Source organism: Poromitra crassiceps (assembly GCF_964638095.1).
Source record: "Poromitra crassiceps genome assembly, chromosome: 8".
Classification (NCBI taxonomy): domain Eukaryota; kingdom Metazoa; phylum Chordata; class Actinopteri; order Beryciformes; family Melamphaidae; genus Poromitra; species Poromitra crassiceps.
In genome coordinates this window covers 51,266,459-51,289,097 of record NC_139629.1, presented here as the reverse complement: position 1 = coordinate 51,289,097, position 22,639 = coordinate 51,266,459, and the positions used below count along the sequence as shown (strand labels likewise).

Below are 22,639 nucleotides of genomic sequence, written 5' to 3'. Positions count from 1 at the left end.
TAGCTACGTATCAGATTATCCATTGCAAGTCGACTCTTAATTGTATTTGAGTCCAAACGTAAAATATAACACAAATAGGCTAGCATAACTATCATATCAGGCACTGGGGCTTCAGTGTGGGGCACTGGTCAGCTAATTTTGCATTTCCCTCAAGTCTCCAGATGATGGCGCACTTGGACTGATTCATGGTCGAGGCTACTCATACTTGGCCAAAATAAATTGTGTGCCCATAAGCTAATTTTACAACAAATATCTCAATTGTTTAAAAGCGATATATTCATGTAGCCTAACATGGCATAATCATAGCTAAAGTGTATGCAAGATAGCGTGTCAGTTCTTTACCTGCAATCTCATCAAAAGCATTTGCACCCATATGATGATCAATCTGAAATAATAGCCTATCTGGGATATTTCTCTTAAAATGTTAGAGTTCTAGTGTAGATTCATGAGCATATAGGCTACACAGCGATCAGTGGATTGGGAGGGCTCCACTCTGCTTTAGTTGCGCAGTGTGTATGGACGGTTGCTTGCACTCTTGTTATGACTGCAAGGTCCTGTTTCAATCACTGGCGTCAGACAGGCGCACGACACCAACTCCAACCTTTTCACCTTCTCCTCCTGTACATCGTCAATATTGATTGGAAAGCGAAGCATTACTGAACAACGCACGGGAGTTTTAATTCGCAAGAGCCCCATAAAGACAGTATAATAGTCCCTCGTCGTGTGACTTTGAGGGTCCGACGGATTTATTTTTTTCCTCCGCATTTAGCGCAGACAGAGGGACTAAACTTTTTATTATAAGGCGATTGATAAATAGACCCACCGTTGACCTTCACAGTGCAGTTGAGTGCAGTTGCCGGATATATTGTTTGATACGTTGTCGCCGGGGCTGTTTACCAACGTCGACTTTTTCCCCCTTTTCTTGAATGCGTTGCAAATATGATGATGTCATCGACGCCACTTTTTCCTGAAGTTATGGCGGAGCACAACTTTTCCAACTTGTCTTGGTAAGTAGCCTAGGCTAATGGTGCAGGCTAAAAGGCTTCCAACGCGGCTACTTTCTCTATGTTTTAAATGACGGCGACACGATATAACCCTCTCTCTCTCCACGCGAACACGACGCGACAATGCGTGATTTAATCAAGTGAAATTTGAACGGAGGGGGTTGAACTTTTAGCTGAAGTTCGCTTCTGAGGGCCTACAGGCTATTTCACAACTAGAGATTGAGAAACCAGATCGACTACTAGGCCTAATAAGAGCCATTACATTCATATTTGTGCAGCTCATACGCGCATTAGCGGGTACTCGTGGCGTACTAGTGATATTTTACACGGTTAACGTTTGGTAAGGATTTGCATTCAGTAGTGGGAATGAAATGGAAGGCGTTCGAGGAGCAGTTGGGTGAGTGAGCCTCCACATAGTCCTCCCAAAATAATATGCCACTGACCTGCTGACATTCATCTCACCTACATTTATATGACTTCTTTGACGACTGCAAACAATATTGCCACAGATCGTATGTAACGATGTGATGATTACAATGAGCATGATTTGGAAACCAGCCTGTGTTCTGTAGACTTGATAGGAATGTAGGCTATAACAGAAGTATCCTTCATGCTCTTTGTGTTGATAGTACCCATTCTGGATCACAGCACTTGTTTTGAACACAGTTCTTGTGGCATGGTGGGCACAATACAACACAACACTCACCCAGACTCGCTCAAGCCCCTGCCTTTCTGTTGTGACATGCAAGTCTTATGTGACTGTTAACCACTAACTGCAGTAAATCATCTCTTCAGCTTTAACAGGTCTTTGTAGGGCATATCAGAGACCAGACAGGGGGGGTGTGTGGTGTGTGCCTGCACGGCACGCAGGCAGACCAGACAGAAAAGTATACACACACTGAAAAAGAGAGAGCGAGTGTGTTTATATATAGCCTATACAGGCTAGCCCTGCATTTGTATTGAAAACAAGCATATGTTTGTGATGGGTAGGTACAACTTTAGCTGTAACAACTAAAGCTTTACTTTGGGCCGTTGCCTAGCTGACATGAGGTCAAACCCAAACCTTATTGTGCCTTGCTGACGTTTTGCGCAAAGCACAAATATATTGATTTGAACAGTGTTCAACGTGTTCATACTGTAGCCCACTGCTACTCTAGTGGCCCACTTTATTTCACCAGATCAGACCCCATGTGTGTGGAGGTCTTCATGTTATGACATGTCTGTGTCTTTGAGGGGACCCCCTAGTTACTGTCTGTCTGTCTGCCTGCCTGCCTGTCTGTCTGTCTGTCTGTCTGTCAGTCTGTCTGTCTGTGCAGAAGAAAGTAGTCTGTAGAAGACTGTAAACAACATGGCTGACCTCTGTGGTGGTCTGTGTGGATTAGTTTGTCCACGCTCCCCCCCTCTGTCAGCAGGGAGGGAAAGTTGCTAGATGCCAGCTTTATGCCACAAAGTGCCAGATGTAGTGTTGTACAGTTCAGATCATTGTAATGTCCATGTAGGGTTGAGCCCGCAGTTTATGGACCACATAAGACCATTGAACGGGTCAGGAAATGGCAGACGCTCTCTTTAGCCTTCTGTATAACTGCAGGGCTTGCTGCATCAATATGACTTTTTTCAAGTGGTCCGGATCAGAACCGATCAGTACCATTCAACCCCTGAAACAACTGTGCAGCTTGAAAAGTGAACACGACAGACAGAGGGGTAGATATATTTAATCGCTCTTTTTCCAATGAAGTACATTCACATGCTATTTTACCCAGGAGGATCGCAAGATAGACGTACCTGCCTTTATGGTGACGCAGAGTCTGCACACCACCATCCTCACCGAGAAGAAACAGAACTCATGTAATATTGATAAAGAGGTCGTTTGACGACATGAGCGCTAATTGTGTGCGTGTGTGTGTGTGTGTGTGTGTGTGTGTGCGTGCGTGTGTGCGCGTGTGTGTGTGTGTGTGTGCGTGCGTGTGTGCGCGTGTGTGTGCATGTGTGTGTGCCCACTGCCAGTGTTTGTTTTCCAGACCATTGAGAGCACTTGGCTTTGCTAATGGAGCACCTCCAGGGAGCGTGGAAGACCCTGAGCAACGGCTTCGGAATGAAGGACTCTGTGTTCGATGGCCCGTGCCTCTCGCCCACCATGGTCCAGGGCTTCCCCTACCAGCGCCGCTCCTCAGATGACAGCAAGATGCCCGACTCAAAGACTAGCAGCACTATCCGCGTCTACCTCCCCAACCAGCAACGCACTGTGGTGAGTTGATTTTCACTAGTTGCACACACTGACTAAATAAGACTTCATCGAAATCAGACTTCCGAAAGCGTACCTGTGTTTCTCTGATTGTTTACATCCCGACAGGCAAGGCAGGGATTAATCAAAGACGATGGGATTTCAAGCAAGGCGGCCCAACTTCAATTCACTTCCTGTCATTTTGGCACACGCGTTTTGCCCATGGCTTTCCACGGACACGCCCACTTAGGAGGTTTTCGGCTGGTCTGAGTCTATTGGAGTCAGTGGGAAAAGTCAACGTGATCTCAAATTATGACAGATCCCTTTGCCCCCATATTCATTATAGTAAATATTCGGCCCATTCTCCGAAGCCACATATCTTCAGAATATTCTGACGCTAACATTTTATTTTTCAGACGGACAGATCAGGAGAAAAGTAAACTTGTTCAAGACCTGTCTCTATCTCAGCAACACACTCTCACGAGATTTGGCAACAGGATCTCATGTTAGCAGGGAGCGATTAGCTAATGCTAAAGCTGAAGTTTGTTGATGTAGTAGCTACATGTAAATCTGTGGCTAGATGTTTTTTTTATGGAATATCTTAGTTTCAACTGTATTGAGCTAACAACTTTTATGTTTATGTGTGTGGAGTTTGGGAACTTCACAATCTCTATTTCAAGTTAGCTTGCTAGGTCAGTGCTAACCCCGCGTCACCAGGCACAGTCCTCTCACAACACTTCAGGGGAGAGGTCAGGTTGACCACGTGACCATTTGGGTGACTTGCTGCGACCATTTGTTAGAATTGGCGGAGCCTGCGGTGACCCATCTAGATAGTAATAGAAGATCTATGGATGAATAAAACCGTGTATAAAGCGTGTTTGTGTTGTGGTCCCTCAGGTAAACGTGCGACCAGTAGCCTGTACTACGAAGCTAGTTTAATGCCTTATCCGAGTAAGTTTGAGTTTAAACCTGGTTTAGCCGTACTACAAAGCAAGTTAACTTTCAATCACCATGGCAACTGAAGCTGCAAAGCTAACCTGGTCCCGACCAGGTTAGCTTCAGAGGATAAGATCAAAATCCATGACAGACCCATATAATCGGCTCTCTGGAGTCACTCACCATTCATATAAGATCGCCATGTGAAAAATAGATTGCAGTCAACTGAGAATAGAATAAGAAAAACATTCGTGGCTCTGTAGGTTACATAATTAAATTAAGCCTACTTACCACTTTATGTCTTAACAGCTCAACGATGCGTGGAGAAATATGATCACTATTAATCACCGCAGCGCATATCATAAACGAGTGAGGGTGATATTCTCCTATGCCAGAAAAGCCTATACATATAATATAGATATGGGATAAATATGGGATAGCCCCAATACTAAATATGCAGGCTTCTTGCATGTTTCAGCTGGAACTGTGTCCTGTAGGCTGTATGCCAATATATGAGCAAAAATAGGCTAGTTTTTATCAATGAAAAGTATGCCCGCATCGTCTCAATTCAGTCCAGCAGTTTTCTCTTTTATATTAGGATATCATTATTATAGCCTATATATGAATTATTCGATCAGTGCAACTACACACATAATGAGTGATAGAGATCATTATTCATTGAGCATGCTTTCTAAATCTATGGTCTAAATAGGCTTACAGATTGTGGAAATTTATAGACTGAGATTACACATTTAATGTACATTTACACTCGCACAAAGCTGTATCAGACAGAAATCGCTGATCAAAGTAAATCAAATGACTGATGTGAATACAAGCTGCTGCTTTAGACAGCCCTTCAGCAGACTATCCAACGCGGATTTTCATTCTGACATTAAATCGCGGATACATTAAATATCCGCTAAAACTCTGATCATGCACTGCGCTTCCATTGAACGAGGAAATGGGTGTGGAAATGGGTGTGGGCGTGGATCAACTCAGCTGTTCATAATGTGATTGGCTAGTGCACCTCTTTCGCGTGGACGCGCGCCTGTGCACGAGCGAAAAACGTGCGCGTGCACAGGCAGATCCCAGCTTCAGTTATCGAGTAAAAAACCAGCTTCGTAGTATCCTTAAACTAGATAGCTTTGATCCTGTTCAGTCAAACCAGATCAAAGGGACTTATCGCGGATCCGTTAAACTAGCTTCGTAGTACAGGGCTCAGGTGTGACTGTAATAAAGCGTGTTTGTGTTGTGGTCCCTCAGGTAAACGTGCGACCAGGTGTGACTGTAATAAAGCATGTTTGTGTTGTGGTCCCTCAGGTAAATGTGCGACCAGGTGTGACTGTAATAAAGCATGTTTGTGTTGTGGTCCCTCAGGTAAACGTGCAACCAGGTGTGACTGTAATAAAGCATGTTTGTGTTGTGGTCCCTCAGGTAAAGGTGCGACCAGGTGTGACTGTAATAAAGCGTGTTTGTGTTGTGGTCCCTCAGGTAAACGTGCGACCAGGTGTGACTGTAATAAAGCGTGTCTGTGTTGTGGTCCCTCAGGTAAACGTGTGACCAGGTATGACTGTAATAAAGCGTGTCTGTGTTGTGGTCCCTCAGGTAAACGTGCGACCAGGTATGACTCTGCACAGCTGCCTGATCAAAGCCTTAAAGGTGCGTGGTCTGCAGCCAGAGTGCTGCGCCGTCTTCAGGCTGCACCCGGGCCAAAGGAGGTAAGAAAGTCGCATTGCGATCAGGTCATGTTCTCGCCCCCCTGCAGTGGTTGTTGTTGCTGCTCTGTGCTGTGTTCCTTCATGGAGTTTCATCATTTTCATAACAGCAAAAAGTTACGGATGGATTGGAATACCGACTCCACCTCACTGATCGGGGAAGAGCTGCTGGTGGAGGTTTTAGATCATGTGCCCTTGACGACACATAATTTTGTGAGTACCCTGCACTTTCACAGTGTACTCGGGCACTTTAAATGTGTCACCGCTATAACGCAATAAATCTATTTTCTGATTCTTTTAATTTTTTTATTTTTCAGGTTCGGAAAACATTTCTGAAGTTAGCGTTCTGCGATATTTGCCAGAAGTTTCTTTTGAACGGTTTCCGGTGCCAAACGTGCGGCTACAAATTCCACGAGCATTGCAGCACCAAAGTGCCCACGATGTGTGTGGACTGGAGTAACATCAGACAACTGCTGTAAGTCTCTTCGAAGGGAGGGTCATGTAAAATAGCCACCGATAACTAACTTAAGTTATATTTTAACAACTAAGTTTGTTATATTTAAACGCTATAACAATAGCGTTTAAATATTATATGAAGAAAAGCTCATTTGAGAAATGTAAAGCGCAAAAAACAATCAAATATAATTGGGTGATGATCAGTCACGATGTCCCATTTTCCCCAGGAAGGCAATTTGAGTTTGATCCAACCTAATGTAACATTGTAACAGTCTAATGTAACAGTCTAATGTAACAATCTAATGTAACATTAGATTCTCAGTGCATCAGAGATGCCGCTGTCAGGATAAAAGAAGCAGAACGAGCTGTGCTGATACTGCAGCTCTCTTACCTTGAGTAGATCCAGGCGTATGCATATAGCTTTGCATACTCGCACTGAGAATAGAGGCTTGTTTTGCATGCAGGCAGCTGTGGCACTGACAATGAGCATTCAGAGATCATATCACCGACAGTTGAGAGATAAGCCTTTTTTATCTGACAACCTTTGTAGTCCTCCTTAGCGAGTTTGTTGGCATTTCATTCAGCATTTCTCCCTTTAACGTCACACATACACACATCTAAAGAAAGATTCCCTCTCTGTGTCTGCAGGTTGTTCTCCACACCAGGTGAAAGTGGCGCGCCGTCCCTGCCCCCCTTGACGTCTCGACGAATGAGAGAATCCTTGACTCGGTTTCCGAATAGGTGAGACAAATGTCATGTCCGTGTTCTGATCACACACCCGAAACATCCTTGTTTGTATTGGTCCCTTTGGCTGGTATAACATGGCTACTTTGACCACTAAGCCCTGGCAAACAGTCTGCCAGGGTCAGGAAGTACCTGAAAATCCTTCCGTGTGTGTGTGCGTTTGTGTGTGTGTGTGTGTGTGTGTGTGTGTGCGTGTGACGCGTGCGTGCGAGCTGCAGCGATTAATCGATTAGTCGTTCGACAGAAAATTACCACATTACGACAACGATTTTGATAATCGATTAATCGTTTCGAGTACAATTTTAAGAGAAAAGGTCTAAATTCTCTGATTCCAGCTTCTTAAATGTGAATATTTTCTGGTTTCTTTACTTCTGTATGACAGTAAACTGATATTATCTTTTAGGTGTGGACAAAACAAGACATTTGAGGGCGTCATCTTGGGCTTTGGGAAACACAGATCGTCATTTGCCGCCATTTTCTGACATTTCATAGACCAAACAACTAATCGATTAATAGAGAAAATAATTGACGGATTAATCGATTATGAAAATAATCGTAAGTTGCAGCCCTAGTTACTGGCTGTTTTTGGGGGTTGCAGATTCAGCCTGAGGTAACCATGACTATTGTAATTCTCTTCATTGCCACCCCTGACTGCATCTCAGCTGGTGTGGTGATGTAAAGCACCTTCTAATGGTGTTAGGATGAAGTGGTGATTTGAATGACGTCTTCAGCTTTATGGGGAGCTTCAGCTTTATGGGGCGCTTCAGCTTAGAGCAGCACCAGGAGGCTGATGTAACAAGAGGTGTGAAAAGAGCCTGTTGTTTCAGGAGCACTTTGAAACGGTTAGGAAGCACTCTGCGCTGCCAAAGTACCACTCGCACAGTATCAAATTTGCTCCATGCAGAGAAATCTCAAATCGTCTTTGTATTTTGCCAAAAGGGGGATTTGTTCTCATGGAGCAGCACTCCTTGCTCATAAGTGTGCTGCAATATGATCTGTGTTTATATATACGTCCTTCAAACGGACTCCCACTTTGCCCCTTTTCACCAGTAAGCCACAGTGCAGCACAGAGATGGGCCCGGTCCGAAGACGTGTACCAAGACCGTTTCTCTGAATCCACCTGTCACAATTTGTACAATGACGTCGTCACCCTAGAGTAGACTCTTACTCATACACTTCTGGACAGTTTGCCTTGTTACACAGTATATGTCAATAGGGATGTCACGATACTATAATCTCTACTTCAATACCGATACCCAGGAAAATATCGATACTCGATACCATTTTCGATACCACGGGAAGGTGGGGGGTGACGACACTTCAAGAAGCATAAAAATAAAGGTAGACAGATGGACGGACAGACGCACACTTCTCCATAATCTAGACCTGATCAAACTTTGAAGTTAGACAGCAGATTAGCCCTGCTCTAGCCCTCAGCCTATCAGAACACGTTTAGCTTGTTGAAGCAACAGATACCCACCAATGATAGGGAGGAAAAAATCTGTGATTTTTCATTAAAAGAAAGCAGTCATGGTATCGAAACTGTTGCAAATGAGTATTGTATCTGTTTCAAATTCTCAGTATTGATACTTTTCGGTACTATCGATACTTTTGACAACCCTACGTGTCAATTACAGTCATGTTTGCACTCGCTGTGAATGTGAACGGCTCAAGTTGGACCAACATTTGTCTCGTTTGGAGATTGATTTGGCTGGTGAGCTTTGTACTGTACAACTGAGCCAACAGCTTGGCAAACATACTACCTCTCTACACTATCAAGCTAGCCTAAAACCTACCTCTCTACACTATCAAGCTAGCCTCAAACCTACCTCTCTACACTATCAAGCTAGCCTCAAACCTACCTCTCTACACTATCAAGCTAGCCTCAAACCTACCTCTACACTATCAAGCTAGCCTCAAACCTACCTCTCTACACTATCAAGCTAGCCTCAAACCTACCTCTCTACACTATCAAGCTAGCCTAAAACCTACCTCTCTACACTATCAAGCTAGCCTAAAACCTACCTCTCTACATTATCAAGCTAGCCTCAAACCTACCTCTCTACACTATCAAGCTAGCCTCAAACCTACCTCTCTACACTATCAAGCTAGCCTCAAACCTACCTCTCTACACTATCAAGCTAGCCTAAAACCTACCTCTCTACATTATCAAGCTAGCCTCAAACCTACCTCTCTACACTATCAAGCTAGCCTCAAACCTACCTCTCTACACTATCAAGCTAGCCTAAAACCTACCTCTCTACACTATCAAGCTAGCCTCAAACCTACCTCTCTACACTATCAAGCTAGCCTAAAACCTACCTCTCTACACTATCAAGCTAGCCTAAAACCTACCTCTCTACACTATCAAGCTAGCCTAAAACCTACCTCTCTACACTATCAAGCTAGCCTAAAACCTACCTCTCTACACTATCAAGCTAGCCTCAAACCTACCTCTCTACACTATCAAGCTAGCCTCAAACCTACCTCTCTACACTATCAAGCTAGCCTAAAACCTACCTCTCTACACTATCAAGCTAGCCTCAAACCTACCTCTCTACACTATCAAGCTAGCCTAAAACCTACCTCTCTACACTATCAAGCTAGCCTAAAACCTACCTCTCTACACTATCAAGCTAGCCTAAAACCTACCTCTCTACACTATCAAGCTAGCCTAAAACCTACCTCTCTACACTATCAAGCTAGCCTCAAACCTACCTCTCTACACTATCAAGCTAGCCTCAAACCTACCTCTCTACACTATCAAGCTAGCCTAAAACCTACCTCTCTACATTATCAAGCTAGCCTCAAACCTACCTCTCTACACTATCAAGCTAGCCTCAAACCTACCTCTCTACACTATCAAGCTAGCCTAAAACCTACCTCTCTACACTATCAAGCTAGCCTCAAACCTACCTCTCTACACTATCAAGCTAGCCTAAAACCTACCTCTCTACACTATCAAGCTAGCCTAAAACCTACCTCTCTACACTATCAAGCTAGCCTAAAACCTAACTCTCTACACTATCAAGCTAGCCTCAAACCTACCTCTCTACACTATCAAGCTAGCCTAAAACCTACCTCTCTACACTATCAAGCTAGCCTCAAACCTACCTCTCTACACTATCAAGCTAGCCTCAAACCTACCTCTCTACACTATCAAGCTAGCCTCAAACCTACCTCTCTACACTATCAACCCATGGCAGTCTGCTTTTAAAGAAGTAGAGTTCAGTGCTTGTTTTTTTGTTCAATGTCGATGGTGTGTCTCTCCACGTGAAGCGATGGTGTGTCTCTCCACGTGAAGCATCAAACAGTTGACCAGCCTTGTTTAATCATTCTTAACATTTTATCCCCTGCCAGCTCCATGCACCGCTATTCCACCCCTCATGCCTTCAACTACACCACGCCCTACCCACCCACAGGAGGCGCTCTCTCCCAGAGGCAGCGCTCCACCTCCACGCCCAACGTCCACATGGTCAGCACCACCCTGTCTGTAGACAGTGGCATGATCGAGGTAACTACACACCGCACGGGCCCCTCGGGTACTCCTGGAGGTCCAGGCAGCCGCTCTTAAAATATCCCCTGCCTCACAGTGATCTTACCCTCCCCCCCCTCACAGTGATCTTACCCTCCCCCCTCACAGTGATCTTACCCTCCCCCACCTCAGAGTGATCTTACCCTCCCCCCCTCAGAGTGATCTTACCCTCCCCCCCCTCACAGTGATCTTACCCTCCCCCGCCTCACAGTGATCTTACCCTCCCCCACCTCAGAGTGATCTTACCCTCCCCCCCTCAGAGTGATCTTACCCTCCCCCCCCTCACAGTGATCTTACCCTCCCCCGCCTCACAGTGATCTTACCCTCCCCCCCCTCACAGTGATCTTACCCTCCCCCGCCTCACAGTGATCTTACCCTCCCCTGCCTCACAGTGATCTTACCCTCCCCTGCCTCACAGTGATCTTACCCTCCCCCGCCTCACAGTGATCTTACCCTCCCCTGCCTCACAGTGATCTTACCCTCCCCCGCCTCAGAGTGATCTTACCCTCCCCTGCCTCACAGTGATCTTACCCTCCCCCACCTCACAGTGATCTTACCCTCCCCCCCTCACAGTGATCTTACCCTCCCCCGCCTCACAGTGATCTTACCCTCCCCCGCCTCACAGTGATCTTACCCTCCCCCACCTCAGAGTGATCTTACCCTCCCCCACCTCACAGTGATCTTACCCTCCCCCCCTCAGAGTGATCTTACCCTCCCCCACCTCACAGTGATCTTACCCTCCCCCACCTCAGAGTGATCTTACCCTCCCCCTGCCTCAGAGTGATCTTACACTCCCCCACCTCAGAGTGATCTTACCCTCCCCCCCTCAGAGTGATCTTACCCTCTCCCTGCCTCAGAGTGATCTTACCCTCTCCCACCTCACAGTGATCTTACCCCCCCCCCCTCACAGTGATCTTACCCTCCCCCCCCTCACAGTGATCTTACCCTCCCCCCCTCAGAGTGATCTTACCCTCCCCCCCTCACAGTGATCTTACCCTCCCCCCCCTCAGAGTGATCTTACCCTCCCCCGCCTCAGAGTGATCTTACCCTCCCCCGCCTCACAGTGATCTTACCCTCCCCCCCCTCAGAGTGATCTTACCCTCCCCCCCTCACAGTGATCTTACCCTCCCCCCCTCAGAGTGATCTTACCCTCCCCCACATCAGAGTGATCTTACCCTCCCCCCCTCACAGTGATCTTACCCTCCCCCCCCTCACAGTGATCTTACCCCCCCCTCACAGTGATCTTACCCTCCCCCCCTCAGAGTGATCTTACCCTCCCCCCTCAGAGTGATCTTACCCTCCCCCCCCTCACAGTGATCTTACCCTCCCCCCTCACAGTAATCTTACCCTCCCCCCCTCACAGTGATCTTACCCTCCCCCCCTCACAGTGATCTTACCCTCCCCCCCCCTCACAGTGATCTTACCCTCCCCCCCTCAGAGTGATCTTACCCTCCCCCCCTCAGAGTGATCTTACCCTCCCCCCTCAGAGTGATCTTACCCTCCCCACCTCAGAGTGATCTTACCCTCCCCCGCCTCACAGTGATCTTACCCTCCCCCACCTCACAGTGATCTTACCCCCCCCTCACAGTGATCTTACCCCCCCCCCTCACAGTGATCTTACCCTCCCCCACCTCACAGTGATCTTACCCCCCCCCCTCACAGTGATCTTACCCCCCCCCCCTCACAGTGATCTTACCCTCCCCCCCCTCAGAGTGATCTTACCCTCCCCCCCTCAGAGTGATCGTACCCTCCCCCCCTCACAGTGATCTTACCCTCTCCCACCTCAGAGTGATCTTACCCTCCCCCCCCTCAGAGTGACCTTACCCTCCCCCCCCCTCAGAGTGATCTTACCCTCCCCCACCTCACAGTGATCTTACCCCCCCCCCCCTCACAGTGATCTTACCCTCCCCCCCTCAGAGTGACCTTACCCTCCCCCACCTCACAGTGATCTTACCCTCCCCTGCCTCACAGTGATCTTACCCTCCCCCACCTCAGAGTGATCTTACCCTCCCCCGCCTCAGAGTGATCTTACCCTCTTACATCCCAGGCATTTGAACCATCCCAGCCTGGCTCTTTTCTAGCGCTTATCTACCTGTTCTGTGAAGTAATCCACCTGGACTGGGTCCAGCTTGATTTGCGTGATTCCCTTCTTTGCATCCTCTCTTTGTACTTTCAAAATAATGTACTACACTTGACCCCGCCCCCTATCAGCCTCACTGTGAATGTATCTCACATAAGCCACGCATCAGTAGAGTTACCACAGGAATAAGTCCAGAAGACCTGGATGTTGGCACTTCCGGTTCCTACATGTGAAAGTCAATGGGATTTTCGTATGGGGATTTTGGTTAAATGCTTTTAAATAAATAAGGTCTGTCGTTAACAAAAGTTTATGAAACGGCAAACTTTGAGTTTAGCAAAGATAATATTCACAAATGAGGGCCACTTTTAGGGTTTTCGAAGCGTAAATGTTTTTTTAAAGGCGATTTCCAGATAACGCTTCAAAAGTCATCAAAGTGGTCCTCATTTTGTGAAGATGATCTTGCTGAACACAACGTTTAGCTGTTTCATAAACCTTTTAACCACAGGCCTTATTTCCCGCATTTAACCCAAATTCCCATACAAAAATCCCATTGGCTTTTTTTACATGTAAGAACCAGGAAGTGCAGCCGACAAAAATACCTGATCCCTGCAGTACTTAGTCTATTCCACCTGCTTTGTAGCATATTCCCTCCAGTTGATTCTCTTTTCCTTTATAAACCCAGGCAGCACTCTGTCATTCATTCCTTCCTCACTTTCTTTTACTCTGTCCCTTTTTCCCCCCTGTCTTCACTGGTCTGTTGTATTGTACCTGTTGTCTGTTGTATTGTACCTGTTGTCTGTTGTATTGTACCTGTACCCTACTGGGGAGTAGCTAGACTGCCTGAACACCTCCCCCAGCTCCTGGTGCCGGAGGTTCTGGCTGAAGAGGAGAGTAGGTATTGTGCACTTCTCCAAATCTTTTGTTGAGGCTGCCTCCTCCGAGAGTCCAGAAAAGGTTAGAAAGCCGTGTGTCATTTGAATGGCATGCCTCCTCGCAAACTGGCTCTCCACATTTACCCGACTTGTTAGTGAGTGAGCACGCAAAACAGCTGCTTCACTGTTTTGACCAACTGACCCAATTGTGTCTTGTTTTGTTTTGTTTTGTTTTGTTTTGTTCTGTAGGATGCAATGCGTGATCATTATGACTCCGGTAAGCGAATCTAACTCATCTGCTTTATTGGTGAACATCAACTCGTGGCGCGTCATTAGCTTCATGTCATATACACTGATGGACTTCTTGACTAGTCTTTCATCCTGCATCCGTTGTTTTCCATTCCAGGCTTCTTAGCGGGGAGCTCCCCCAGCCAGAGCCCTACAGGCTGGTCCCAGGCCCAGTCCAGAATCCCTGCACCGGCCCAGCGAGAGAGGGCTACGTCCTTCAACACTCAGGAGAAAAATAAAATTGTGAGTTCTTCGTCCCTCTTCCTCTGTGTGTGATGATGATGATGGTGCTCTGAAGAACATCACAGCTATCAATACTCCCTGTTGTTCTTCTGCAATCATCAAGCCAAGAGAGAAGACTGGCTTTTGTGATGTTCCTCGGACTTGTGTTGCCGTGGTAACTGAATGTGTGCGTCTCATATCAGTTGCACCTTTTTTCTTTCGCTTTCCTCCAGAGGCCTCGAGACAAGCGAGACTCCAACTACTACTGGGAGATCGAGGCCAGCGAGGTGGTGCTGCACTCCCGCATCGGCTCAGGCTCCTTTGGAACCGTCTACAAAGGGAAATGGCACGGTAGGAAGACTACTCGGGAAGGGGGTGTGGCCCCGCACATTTGTCACTATCATCGTGTTCTTGTTTTCCTACTACTCTTTAGACTTTTTAAATGACAAGCAAACTTTGTAGCCTGTAGCATCAGTGTAGCCTGTAGCATCAGTGTAGCCTGTAGCATCAAGTCTGTAGCATCAGTGTAGCCTGTAGCATCAGTGTAGTCTGTAGCATCAGTGTAGCCTGTAGCATCAGTGTAGCCTGTAGCATCAGTGTAGCCTGTAGCATCAGTGATCAGTGTAGCATCAGTGTAGTCTGTAGCATCAGTGTAGTCTGAGCGTGTAGCATCAGTGTATCAGTGTAGCCTGTAGCATCAGTGTAGCCTGTAGCATCAGTGTAGCGTGTAGCATCAGTGTAGCCTGTAGCATCAGTGTAGTCTGTAGCATCAGTGTAGCCTGTAGCATCAGTGTAGTCTGTAGCATCAGTGTAGCCTGTAGCATCAGTGTAGTCTGTAGCATCAGTGTAGCCTGTAGCATCAGTGTAGCATGTAGCATCAAGTCTGTAGCATCAGTGTAGTCTGTAGCATCAGTGTAGCCTGTAGCATCAAGTCTGTAGCATCAGTGTAGCCTGTAGCATCAGTGTAGCATGTAGCATCAAGTCTGTAGCATCAGTTCTAGCCTGTAGCATCAGTGTAGCGTGTAGCATCAAGTCTGTAGCATCAGTGTAGCCTGTAGCATCAGTGTAGCCTGTAGCATCAAGTCTGTAGCATCAGTGTAGCGTGTAGCATCAGTGTAGTCTGTAGCATCAGTGTAGCCTGTAGCATCAAGTCTGTAGCATCAGTGTAGCCTGTAGCATCAGTGTAGCCTGTAGCATCAGTGTAGTCTGTAGCATCAGTGTAGCGTGTAGCATCAGTGTAGTCTGTAGCATCAGTGTAGCGTGTAGCATCAGTGTAGTCTGTAGCATCAGTGTAGTCTGTAGCATCAGTGTAGCCTGTAGCATCAGTGTAGTCTGTAGCATCAGTGTAGTCTGTAGCATCAGTGTAGCCTGTAGCATCAGTGTAGTCTGTAGCATCAGTGTAGTCTGTAGCATCAGTGTAGCCTGTAGCATCAGTGTAGTCTGTAGCATCAGTGTAGCGTGTAGCATCAGTGTAGCCTGTAGCATCAGTGTAGCATCAGTGTAGCCTGTAGCATCAGTGTAGCGTGTAGCATCAGTGTAGCCTGTAGCATCAGTGTAGCCTGTAGCATCAGTGTAGTCTGTAGCATCAGTATAGCGTGTAGCATCAGTGTAGTCTGTAGCATCAGTGTAGTCTGTAGCATCAGTGTAGCCTGTAGCATCAGTGTAGCCTGTAGCATCAGTGTAGTCTGTAGCATCAGTGTAGTCTGTAGCATCAAGTCTGTAGCATCAGTGTAGTCTGTAGCATCAGTGTAGCCTGTAGCATCAGTGTAGTCTGTAGCATCAAGTCTGTAGCATCAGTGTAGTCTGTAGCATCAGTGTAGCCTGTAGCATCAGTGTAGCCTGTAGCATAAGTGTAGTCTGTAGCATCAAGTCTGTAGCATCAGTGTAGTCTGTAGCATCAGTGTAGTCTGTAGCATCAGTGTAGTCTGTAGCAGCATCGCTTTCCATCTGAGTTTACAGAGACTTCCCTACATCAAAGGCAATGGAGCACTTGACTCAGATGTCAGATGTTGTTGTTTTAGGCGATGTAGCGGTGAAGATCTTAAAGGTGACCGACCCGACGCCAGAGCAGTTCCAGGCGTTCAGAAACGAGGTGGCCGTACTGAGGTAAGAAACGCAGCATGGTGCAAATTAGGGGTGTCAAAAATAATCGATTATAAGATGCATCGTGATGCGGATGTGCACGATTCTGCATCGATTCCTTTTTTTTCTTAATAATGGAATAAAACATAATGGAAGTAAATGCATTTGTTAATTTTAATTATGGATCATAATACAATGCAATTCCAAATGCACTTTATTTTAACACGTTAATTGCCAAGAACGAGTTGAGTCGTCAAACACAATCCAGCTGTTCACTGCCAACGACGAGTAGAGTCGTCAAAAAAATGTTTTTTTTTTTTTTGACCGTGGGATGTGCATCTAACCCTTTTACATCTCTTATATAGTTATTGGAGCCACCGAACGTTTACAACCCATTCCACCGACCCACTAAGTGGCAACAGTGCTCTCCTGACTAGAGGAAGGAAAGCATTTTTTTTAACTTGTCACGCCATTCTCACCCCAGCCATTCTCATGAAAATGGATGGGGGAAAACGCTTTCTTTTTCGCGCTGATTGCTGGCGATGCGGGATTGCAAATTTACATAATAGATTACAGTTGGAACACACTTTGAAACACGCAGCATAAATATGACCAGAATCGCAAAAGCTTCTCTCAACCAAAACTCCAAGAAGCGAGCGAGTCCATGCCGACTTCCTCAAACAGCGGCCGTGCAGACAGGCACAGGACAGCAGCAAAGCACTGAGACTGTGACGGCCGCTGCAGCCAAGAAGAGGGAGGAGTTGAAGCAACTCTCCCTCTCGCTCTCTCCCTCTCTCTCTCTCTCTCTCGCTCTCTCTCTCTCCCTCCCTCCCTCTCTCTCTCTCTCTCTCTCTCCCTCTCCCCCTCTCACTAGGATTAAACCTAGTGCGTCTCCCTCCCGAGAGGGAGGGAGAGAGAGAGAGGGAGGGAGAGCGAGAGGGAGGGAGAGAGAGAGAGAGAGAGAGAGAGAGGGAGGGAGAGCGAGGGGAAGGGAGAGAGAGGGAGAGAGAGAGAGAGAGCGAGAGGGGGAGGGAGAGAGAGAGAGAGCCAAAAATGAATGGTTAAAGTGACAGTTCTATCGAATTTCACAAAAAGCCGTTTATCTCTGAATATTTTTTCTGACGCTAAAACCATGCTGTATTCAACTGCTAATGCTTACATAACTACTAACTAGGGATGTCAACGGTTAACCGTTAATCGATTAACCGTCGCTAACGTCGTTGTTCGGTTATTGCTGTCGGTCTATCAGTTAATATTAAAAAAAAAAAAAAAAAAAAAAAAAATTTTTTTTTGTTTTTTTTGGTCTATTTACTCAATGAGCTCATGCCCAAACAAGGCGTGTCTATTTAGATGCTGAAATGTTAATGCTTTTTGTGTTAGAAATTCTAACACAAAAAGAATTTGTGTTGAAATGTTGATGCTTTTTGTTAATGCTTGTTAATGCTTTTTGTGTTAGAAATTCTAACACAAAAAGCATTAACATTTCAGCATCTAAATAGACACGCCTTGTTTGGGCATGAGTTCATTGAGTAAATAGACAAAAAAAAAAAAAAAATTTTTTTTTTTTTTTTTATATTAAAAAATTATGAATTAACCGATAGGTTAATCGATTATTAGCGTCGGTTAATCGAAAGTGAAATTAACCGAAAATTGACATCCCTACTACTAACTCTACAAACTAACTCTTTTAGACAGAGAAAGTACACATTCTATTAGTACTTTTGAGATATTGTATGTTCACAAACTCCAAGCAGAAAATAATCCTCGGCTCTTGTAAAATGAGCCACAATCCTCAAAAAACGGCTTGGCAGAAGCTACCTACAGCAAGAAAAAAACGGCTGGCAGTCAATGTGTTAAAAGTAGCCACACAGTGAGGAAAAAAGAAAGTGAGAAAAAATAAATCATGTATTGGGGGAAAAAAGTGCATCGATAATCGTTTTATAATCAAATGGTAGCCCTCTGAATCGTAATCAAAATGGTGAGGCCAGTGAAGATTCACAGCCCTCGTGCAAATGGATACGTTTGTGGTACGTCGCCTTTGCCTCAAAGTTTGATCTCATCGTTGTTTGTTTTTGGGCGATTTCCTCTTCCCCTCTGGTCGCAGGAAAACACGACATGTCAACATCCTGTTGTTCATGGGCTACATGACGAAGGACAACCTGGCCATCGTGACCCAGTGGTGTGACGGCAGTAGCCTCTACAAACATCTCCACGTCCAGGAGACCAACTTACAGATGTTCCAGCTCATAGACATCGCCAGGCAGACGGCTCAGGGCATGGAGTAAGTCTTAAAGATGCTCTGTTTTGACTTTTCACTGTTAAGCTGAGCTGAGATGTCATCTAATTTCGCTCTCATTTTCAGTTATTTGCATGCAAAGAACATCATTCACCGCGACATGAAATCCAACAGTATCCTTTCTATCAGCTGTTTCACAATGTGTACTTGTGTGAAGTGTACTGATTAAAAAACCACAATTATCTTCATATCGGTAAGTCTCTTTGCCTTCTTCAGTCTGTGCTTTAGCTGTGGTTCCTTGACAGCAGTATAGACATCTTCTTGCATGAAGGGCTGGCAGTGAAAATTGGGGACTTCGGCCTGGCCACAGTGAAGGCCAGATGGAGTGGCTCCCATCAGGTGGAGCAGCCTTCTGGATCCATTCTCTGGATGGTCAGTACACATCTTTCATCTCAGTAGAAGAACACTAGAATAACTATATTGCAGTAGAGGAGTTTCTGTGGCTGAGACTCTTGAGTGGTTCTCAACTGGCCTCGCCTCACAACCCACATTTTTCCTTAGTCATTAAACCGCGACCCAAATTTCAGATTGAGTTTTCTCCAGGCCGATATCTTTTTAAACACGTCGTTTAAACTGGTGATGCTCATCAAGTTTTAAGAATCTAAATTGAACTGTATGAAATATGAAATAAAAAGGCAGACTTTTCTTGAATTGAGCCTCTGAAAGACTAACGTCAGCCACGGATGCCGGCGTTCTCGAGGAGTAGAAAAACATTTATTTTTCATGCACGCGTCCGTGGCCAGTGGGTTGTGACCCACCAGTTGAGGACCACTGCTTTAGAGGCTATAAAAACAAACAAAACACTCCATTCAAAAATCGAATTTGAAAATGTTCTTCTGTGTGTGTGTGTGTGTGTGTGTGTGTGTGTGTGTGTGTGTGTGTGTGTGTGTGTGTGTGTGTGTGCGCGCGTGTGTGTGTGTCCTTCTGTCCTAAGGCTCCTGAGGTGATCCGGATGCAGGATAACAATCCCTACAGTTTCCAGTCTGATGTCTATTCCTATGGCATTGTTCTGTATGAGCTGATGACGGGAGAGCTCCCATACTCCCACATAGCAAACAGAGATCAGGTGAAGTGACAACGTTAAAAAACATGGCTTATCTGGCGTGTCCTCATGGTACCGACAGTACATACATACTACGTGACAGTGACATTGTGTGGCTACTAGAACTAGACTCTGTCCGCCCTCTCAGCCTCCCTGCAAACTCTGCTGTCTTGATTGATTGATACCTGAGTATTTGTGTGTACCCCTTTAAGTGACGCGGTTCGCGGTCTTGTGTGTCTTAAAGGGATACACACACAAATGAGGGATATACACGCAAAGGCTGCATCAGGTGTCAATGGGTTAACAAAAACTAATTTGTCAAAAAAGTTGAGGCGTGTGACCGTCTGATACCTTGATAGAATTGATCAGGTCAAACAAAGCTGGAAGGGTGACCCATTTTCTGCCATGTTTAAGCTCCGCCACCCCCCCCCCCCACCCCACCCCACCCCCAGGCCAGAAGGTAGTGGAGGGGGTCTCAAGGGGGTTGTGGAGCTGGCCTAAGGCCCGCCATGGAACAGACGCAGTCACCCTGTAGTCACTGGCCTAATTTTAGACCCAGTGGCAGTAACACAACCCTGTGTTTGTGTGTGTGTGTGTGAGTGTGTGAGTGTGTGAGAGAGTGAGAGTGTGTGTGTGTGTGTGTGTGTGTGTGTGTGTGTGTGTGTGTGAGAGAGAGTGAGAGTGTGTGAGTGACTGAGCGCGCATGTGTGTGTGTGCGTGTCTGCGGTTCTATGTATACGTCGACTCACGCGCGCGGCTCTTGCCCCCGGCCTGGATCATGGCTCAACCCTTGTTCAATTTACGAGTTGTGTGTAAAAAAAAATGTTTATCCCATTTTTATCCCCCATTAGTGCTAACGTAATTTATGTATCCTGGTTGCTACTCCACCCTCTGCCGATCTGGGGAGAGCCGAAACTGGCTCCATGCTTCCTCCGAGACATGGGCAGTTAGCCAGCCGCTTCTTTTCACCTGACAGGGGAAGCTTCACCGGTAGGACATAGCACATGGGAGGTTCACGCTATTCCAACCAGTTCCCCTCCCTCTGAACAGGCGCCCCTAACGACCAGAGGAGGAACCACATTAGCAACCAGGATATTGCATGTTTTGGTGAAGGGGGTTCCTATATGAAGGAAACCCCCGGGAGGCACGGGGAGAACATGCAAACTCCACACAGAAAGGCCCCTTTTGATGACCCCACCCCGGCGGTGGGCACTCGAGGACACGCATTCCTTCAGCGTTCACATCGTCCCAGGTGGGAATCGAACCCAGGACCTTCGAGCTGTGAGGCGTATATGATTCACTGTTGTAGCCTTAATTCTCCTTGATGGAATGACTCTGTGCTCAGCTGACCTGGTCTTATCGTACGTCATCTCTGTAGTCAGTGTCATACACATTACACTCAGACAGACCCTCACAATAGCTCCAGGGTTTGAGATGCCTCTCGCCGTAGACTCACCGGCCATATCTCCAAAGGATCTCAGAGGTGGACTGCTGATGTAGCATTATGATGCTGATGTAGCATTATGATGCTGATGTAGCATTATGATGCTGATGTAGCATTATGATGCTGATGTAGCATTATGATGCTGATGTAGCATTATGACCAGGCTGTGACATAGGCCGTCAGTCTCATCTGCTGTCTGTGATTGTTGTCTCCTCCCAGATTATCTTCATGGTGGGTCGGGGCTATTTGTCCCCAGACTTCAGCAAGCTCTACAAGAGTTGCCCCAAAGCTATGAAGAGGCTGGTGGCTGACTGCACCAAGAAGCTGAAGGAGGAGAGGCCGCTCTTCCCCCAGGTACACAACTGTCCCGCTAATTATGACACTGAAGAACTTCACTCCACATGAAGAAGAGTGCTCAGCTCAAATCTGTTCCTGCTCTCATCTGTCGTGTTTGCCCCCCCCCCACCACCCCCCTTCCTTCCAGATCTTGTCGTCCATTGAGCTTCTCCAGCATGCCCTCCCCAAGATCAACCGCAGTGCCTCAGAACCCTCCCTGCACAGAGCTTCTCACACCGAGGACATCAACGTCTGCACGCTGACCTCCAGCAGACTGCCGGTGTTCTAGAGGCTCAGACGCCACCGCCCCTCCTCCTCCTCCTCCTCTTCATCGTCATCTTCTCCTCCATTAAATATCGGAAATAGTCCACACACACACACCTGCAATATGCCCAACCTACACACACACACACACACACACACACACACACACACACACACACACACAGAACGAGAGCTACAGACGCAGGTTCAGACACAAACACACTTATGTACTCGCTATATCTTAATATCTTAATTGTGATGGGGGAGAAAGAGGAGGCGTGACTGGATGACATTGATGGACGATGGTTTGCAGATGGTTCTACGCCTGAAGAGGATGTCAGCCGACAGGCATTGGGCTGGTTCTTCACTTTACCCGCTGCAGCAATGATGGGGTTCTGAAGAGGCTCCCTCGTGGCAATGCAGTCGGTGAAATTTGTAAATATATGCACGCACATCTACCTACAGACAGAGACAAAGAGACATTGAAGGAAGTCCAAAAGAAGGAGAGATGCGTGTCTCTCTCTTTGACTTGGGCTCTGTTATGTGAAGCACACCCTTCTGTCTGGCTGCCCTGGTTTGTGATGAGGAGGACCTCCAGCGCTTACCTGCCTTAAGAGGAAACACAAGCCTGAACCTCCAGCGCTTACCTGCCTTAAGAGGAAACACAAGCCTGAACGAAGATTCTGCACAACTCCACCTCCTCTGGTTATCAAAAACTAAGCAGTTGGATGTAGTCCATTTAGTTGCACAGCAGTATATGATTTTGCATCGTCTTAATCAGAATGGAGTATCTATGGGAAATTGTTATTGTTGTGTTCAACTTCTTTTAATAGGCCCTTTTCACAGTGGCCCATTTTGTGTCGAAAAGGCAGGGTAAACACAGGTGCAAGCAATACCTTAATGAGGGTTTCCAACTTCCAATCAGGGGAGTTGGAACCCCTCATTAAGGTTTTGCTTGCACCTATGAGGCCATTTACACCTGGCGTTAACATGTGTTTTCTGCCATCTGATTGCAATCAAATTGCAATCTGATTGCAATCTGATTGCTCAGATGGCAGAAATGGGTGTCCTCTCAATCCGCATAAAGTTGCTGTATCCAGAT

General features: G+C 46.5%; 1 protein-coding gene across 1 annotated transcript in view; it reads left to right on the top strand.

Annotated features, from left to right (window-relative positions):
* The first annotated feature begins 592 nt into the window (after positions 1-592).
* Positions 593-22,639, top strand: part of raf1a (Raf-1 proto-oncogene, serine/threonine kinase a) — a 22,640-nt gene continuing 593 nt past the window's right edge. The window contains exons 1-17 of the mRNA XM_083640895.1: positions 593-1,007; positions 3,009-3,249; positions 5,767-5,879; positions 5,987-6,089; positions 6,194-6,351; positions 6,981-7,073; positions 10,437-10,590; positions 13,813-13,840; positions 13,970-14,094; positions 14,307-14,424; positions 16,095-16,179; positions 18,260-18,436; positions 18,518-18,564; positions 18,705-18,823; positions 19,386-19,517; positions 21,157-21,291; positions 21,422-22,639. The exon at positions 21,422-22,639 is cut by the window's right edge and continues 593 nt beyond it. Of these exons, the coding sequence (XP_083497021.1) occupies positions 3,049-3,249; positions 5,767-5,879; positions 5,987-6,089; positions 6,194-6,351; positions 6,981-7,073; positions 10,437-10,590; positions 13,813-13,840; positions 13,970-14,094; positions 14,307-14,424; positions 16,095-16,179; positions 18,260-18,436; positions 18,518-18,564; positions 18,705-18,823; positions 19,386-19,517; positions 21,157-21,291; positions 21,422-21,562 (1,929 nt within the window). The 5' untranslated portion in view covers positions 593-1,007; positions 3,009-3,048 and the 3' untranslated portion in view covers positions 21,563-22,639. The remainder of the gene's footprint in view (positions 1,008-3,008; positions 3,250-5,766; positions 5,880-5,986; positions 6,090-6,193; positions 6,352-6,980; positions 7,074-10,436; positions 10,591-13,812; positions 13,841-13,969; positions 14,095-14,306; positions 14,425-16,094; positions 16,180-18,259; positions 18,437-18,517; positions 18,565-18,704; positions 18,824-19,385; positions 19,518-21,156; positions 21,292-21,421) is intronic.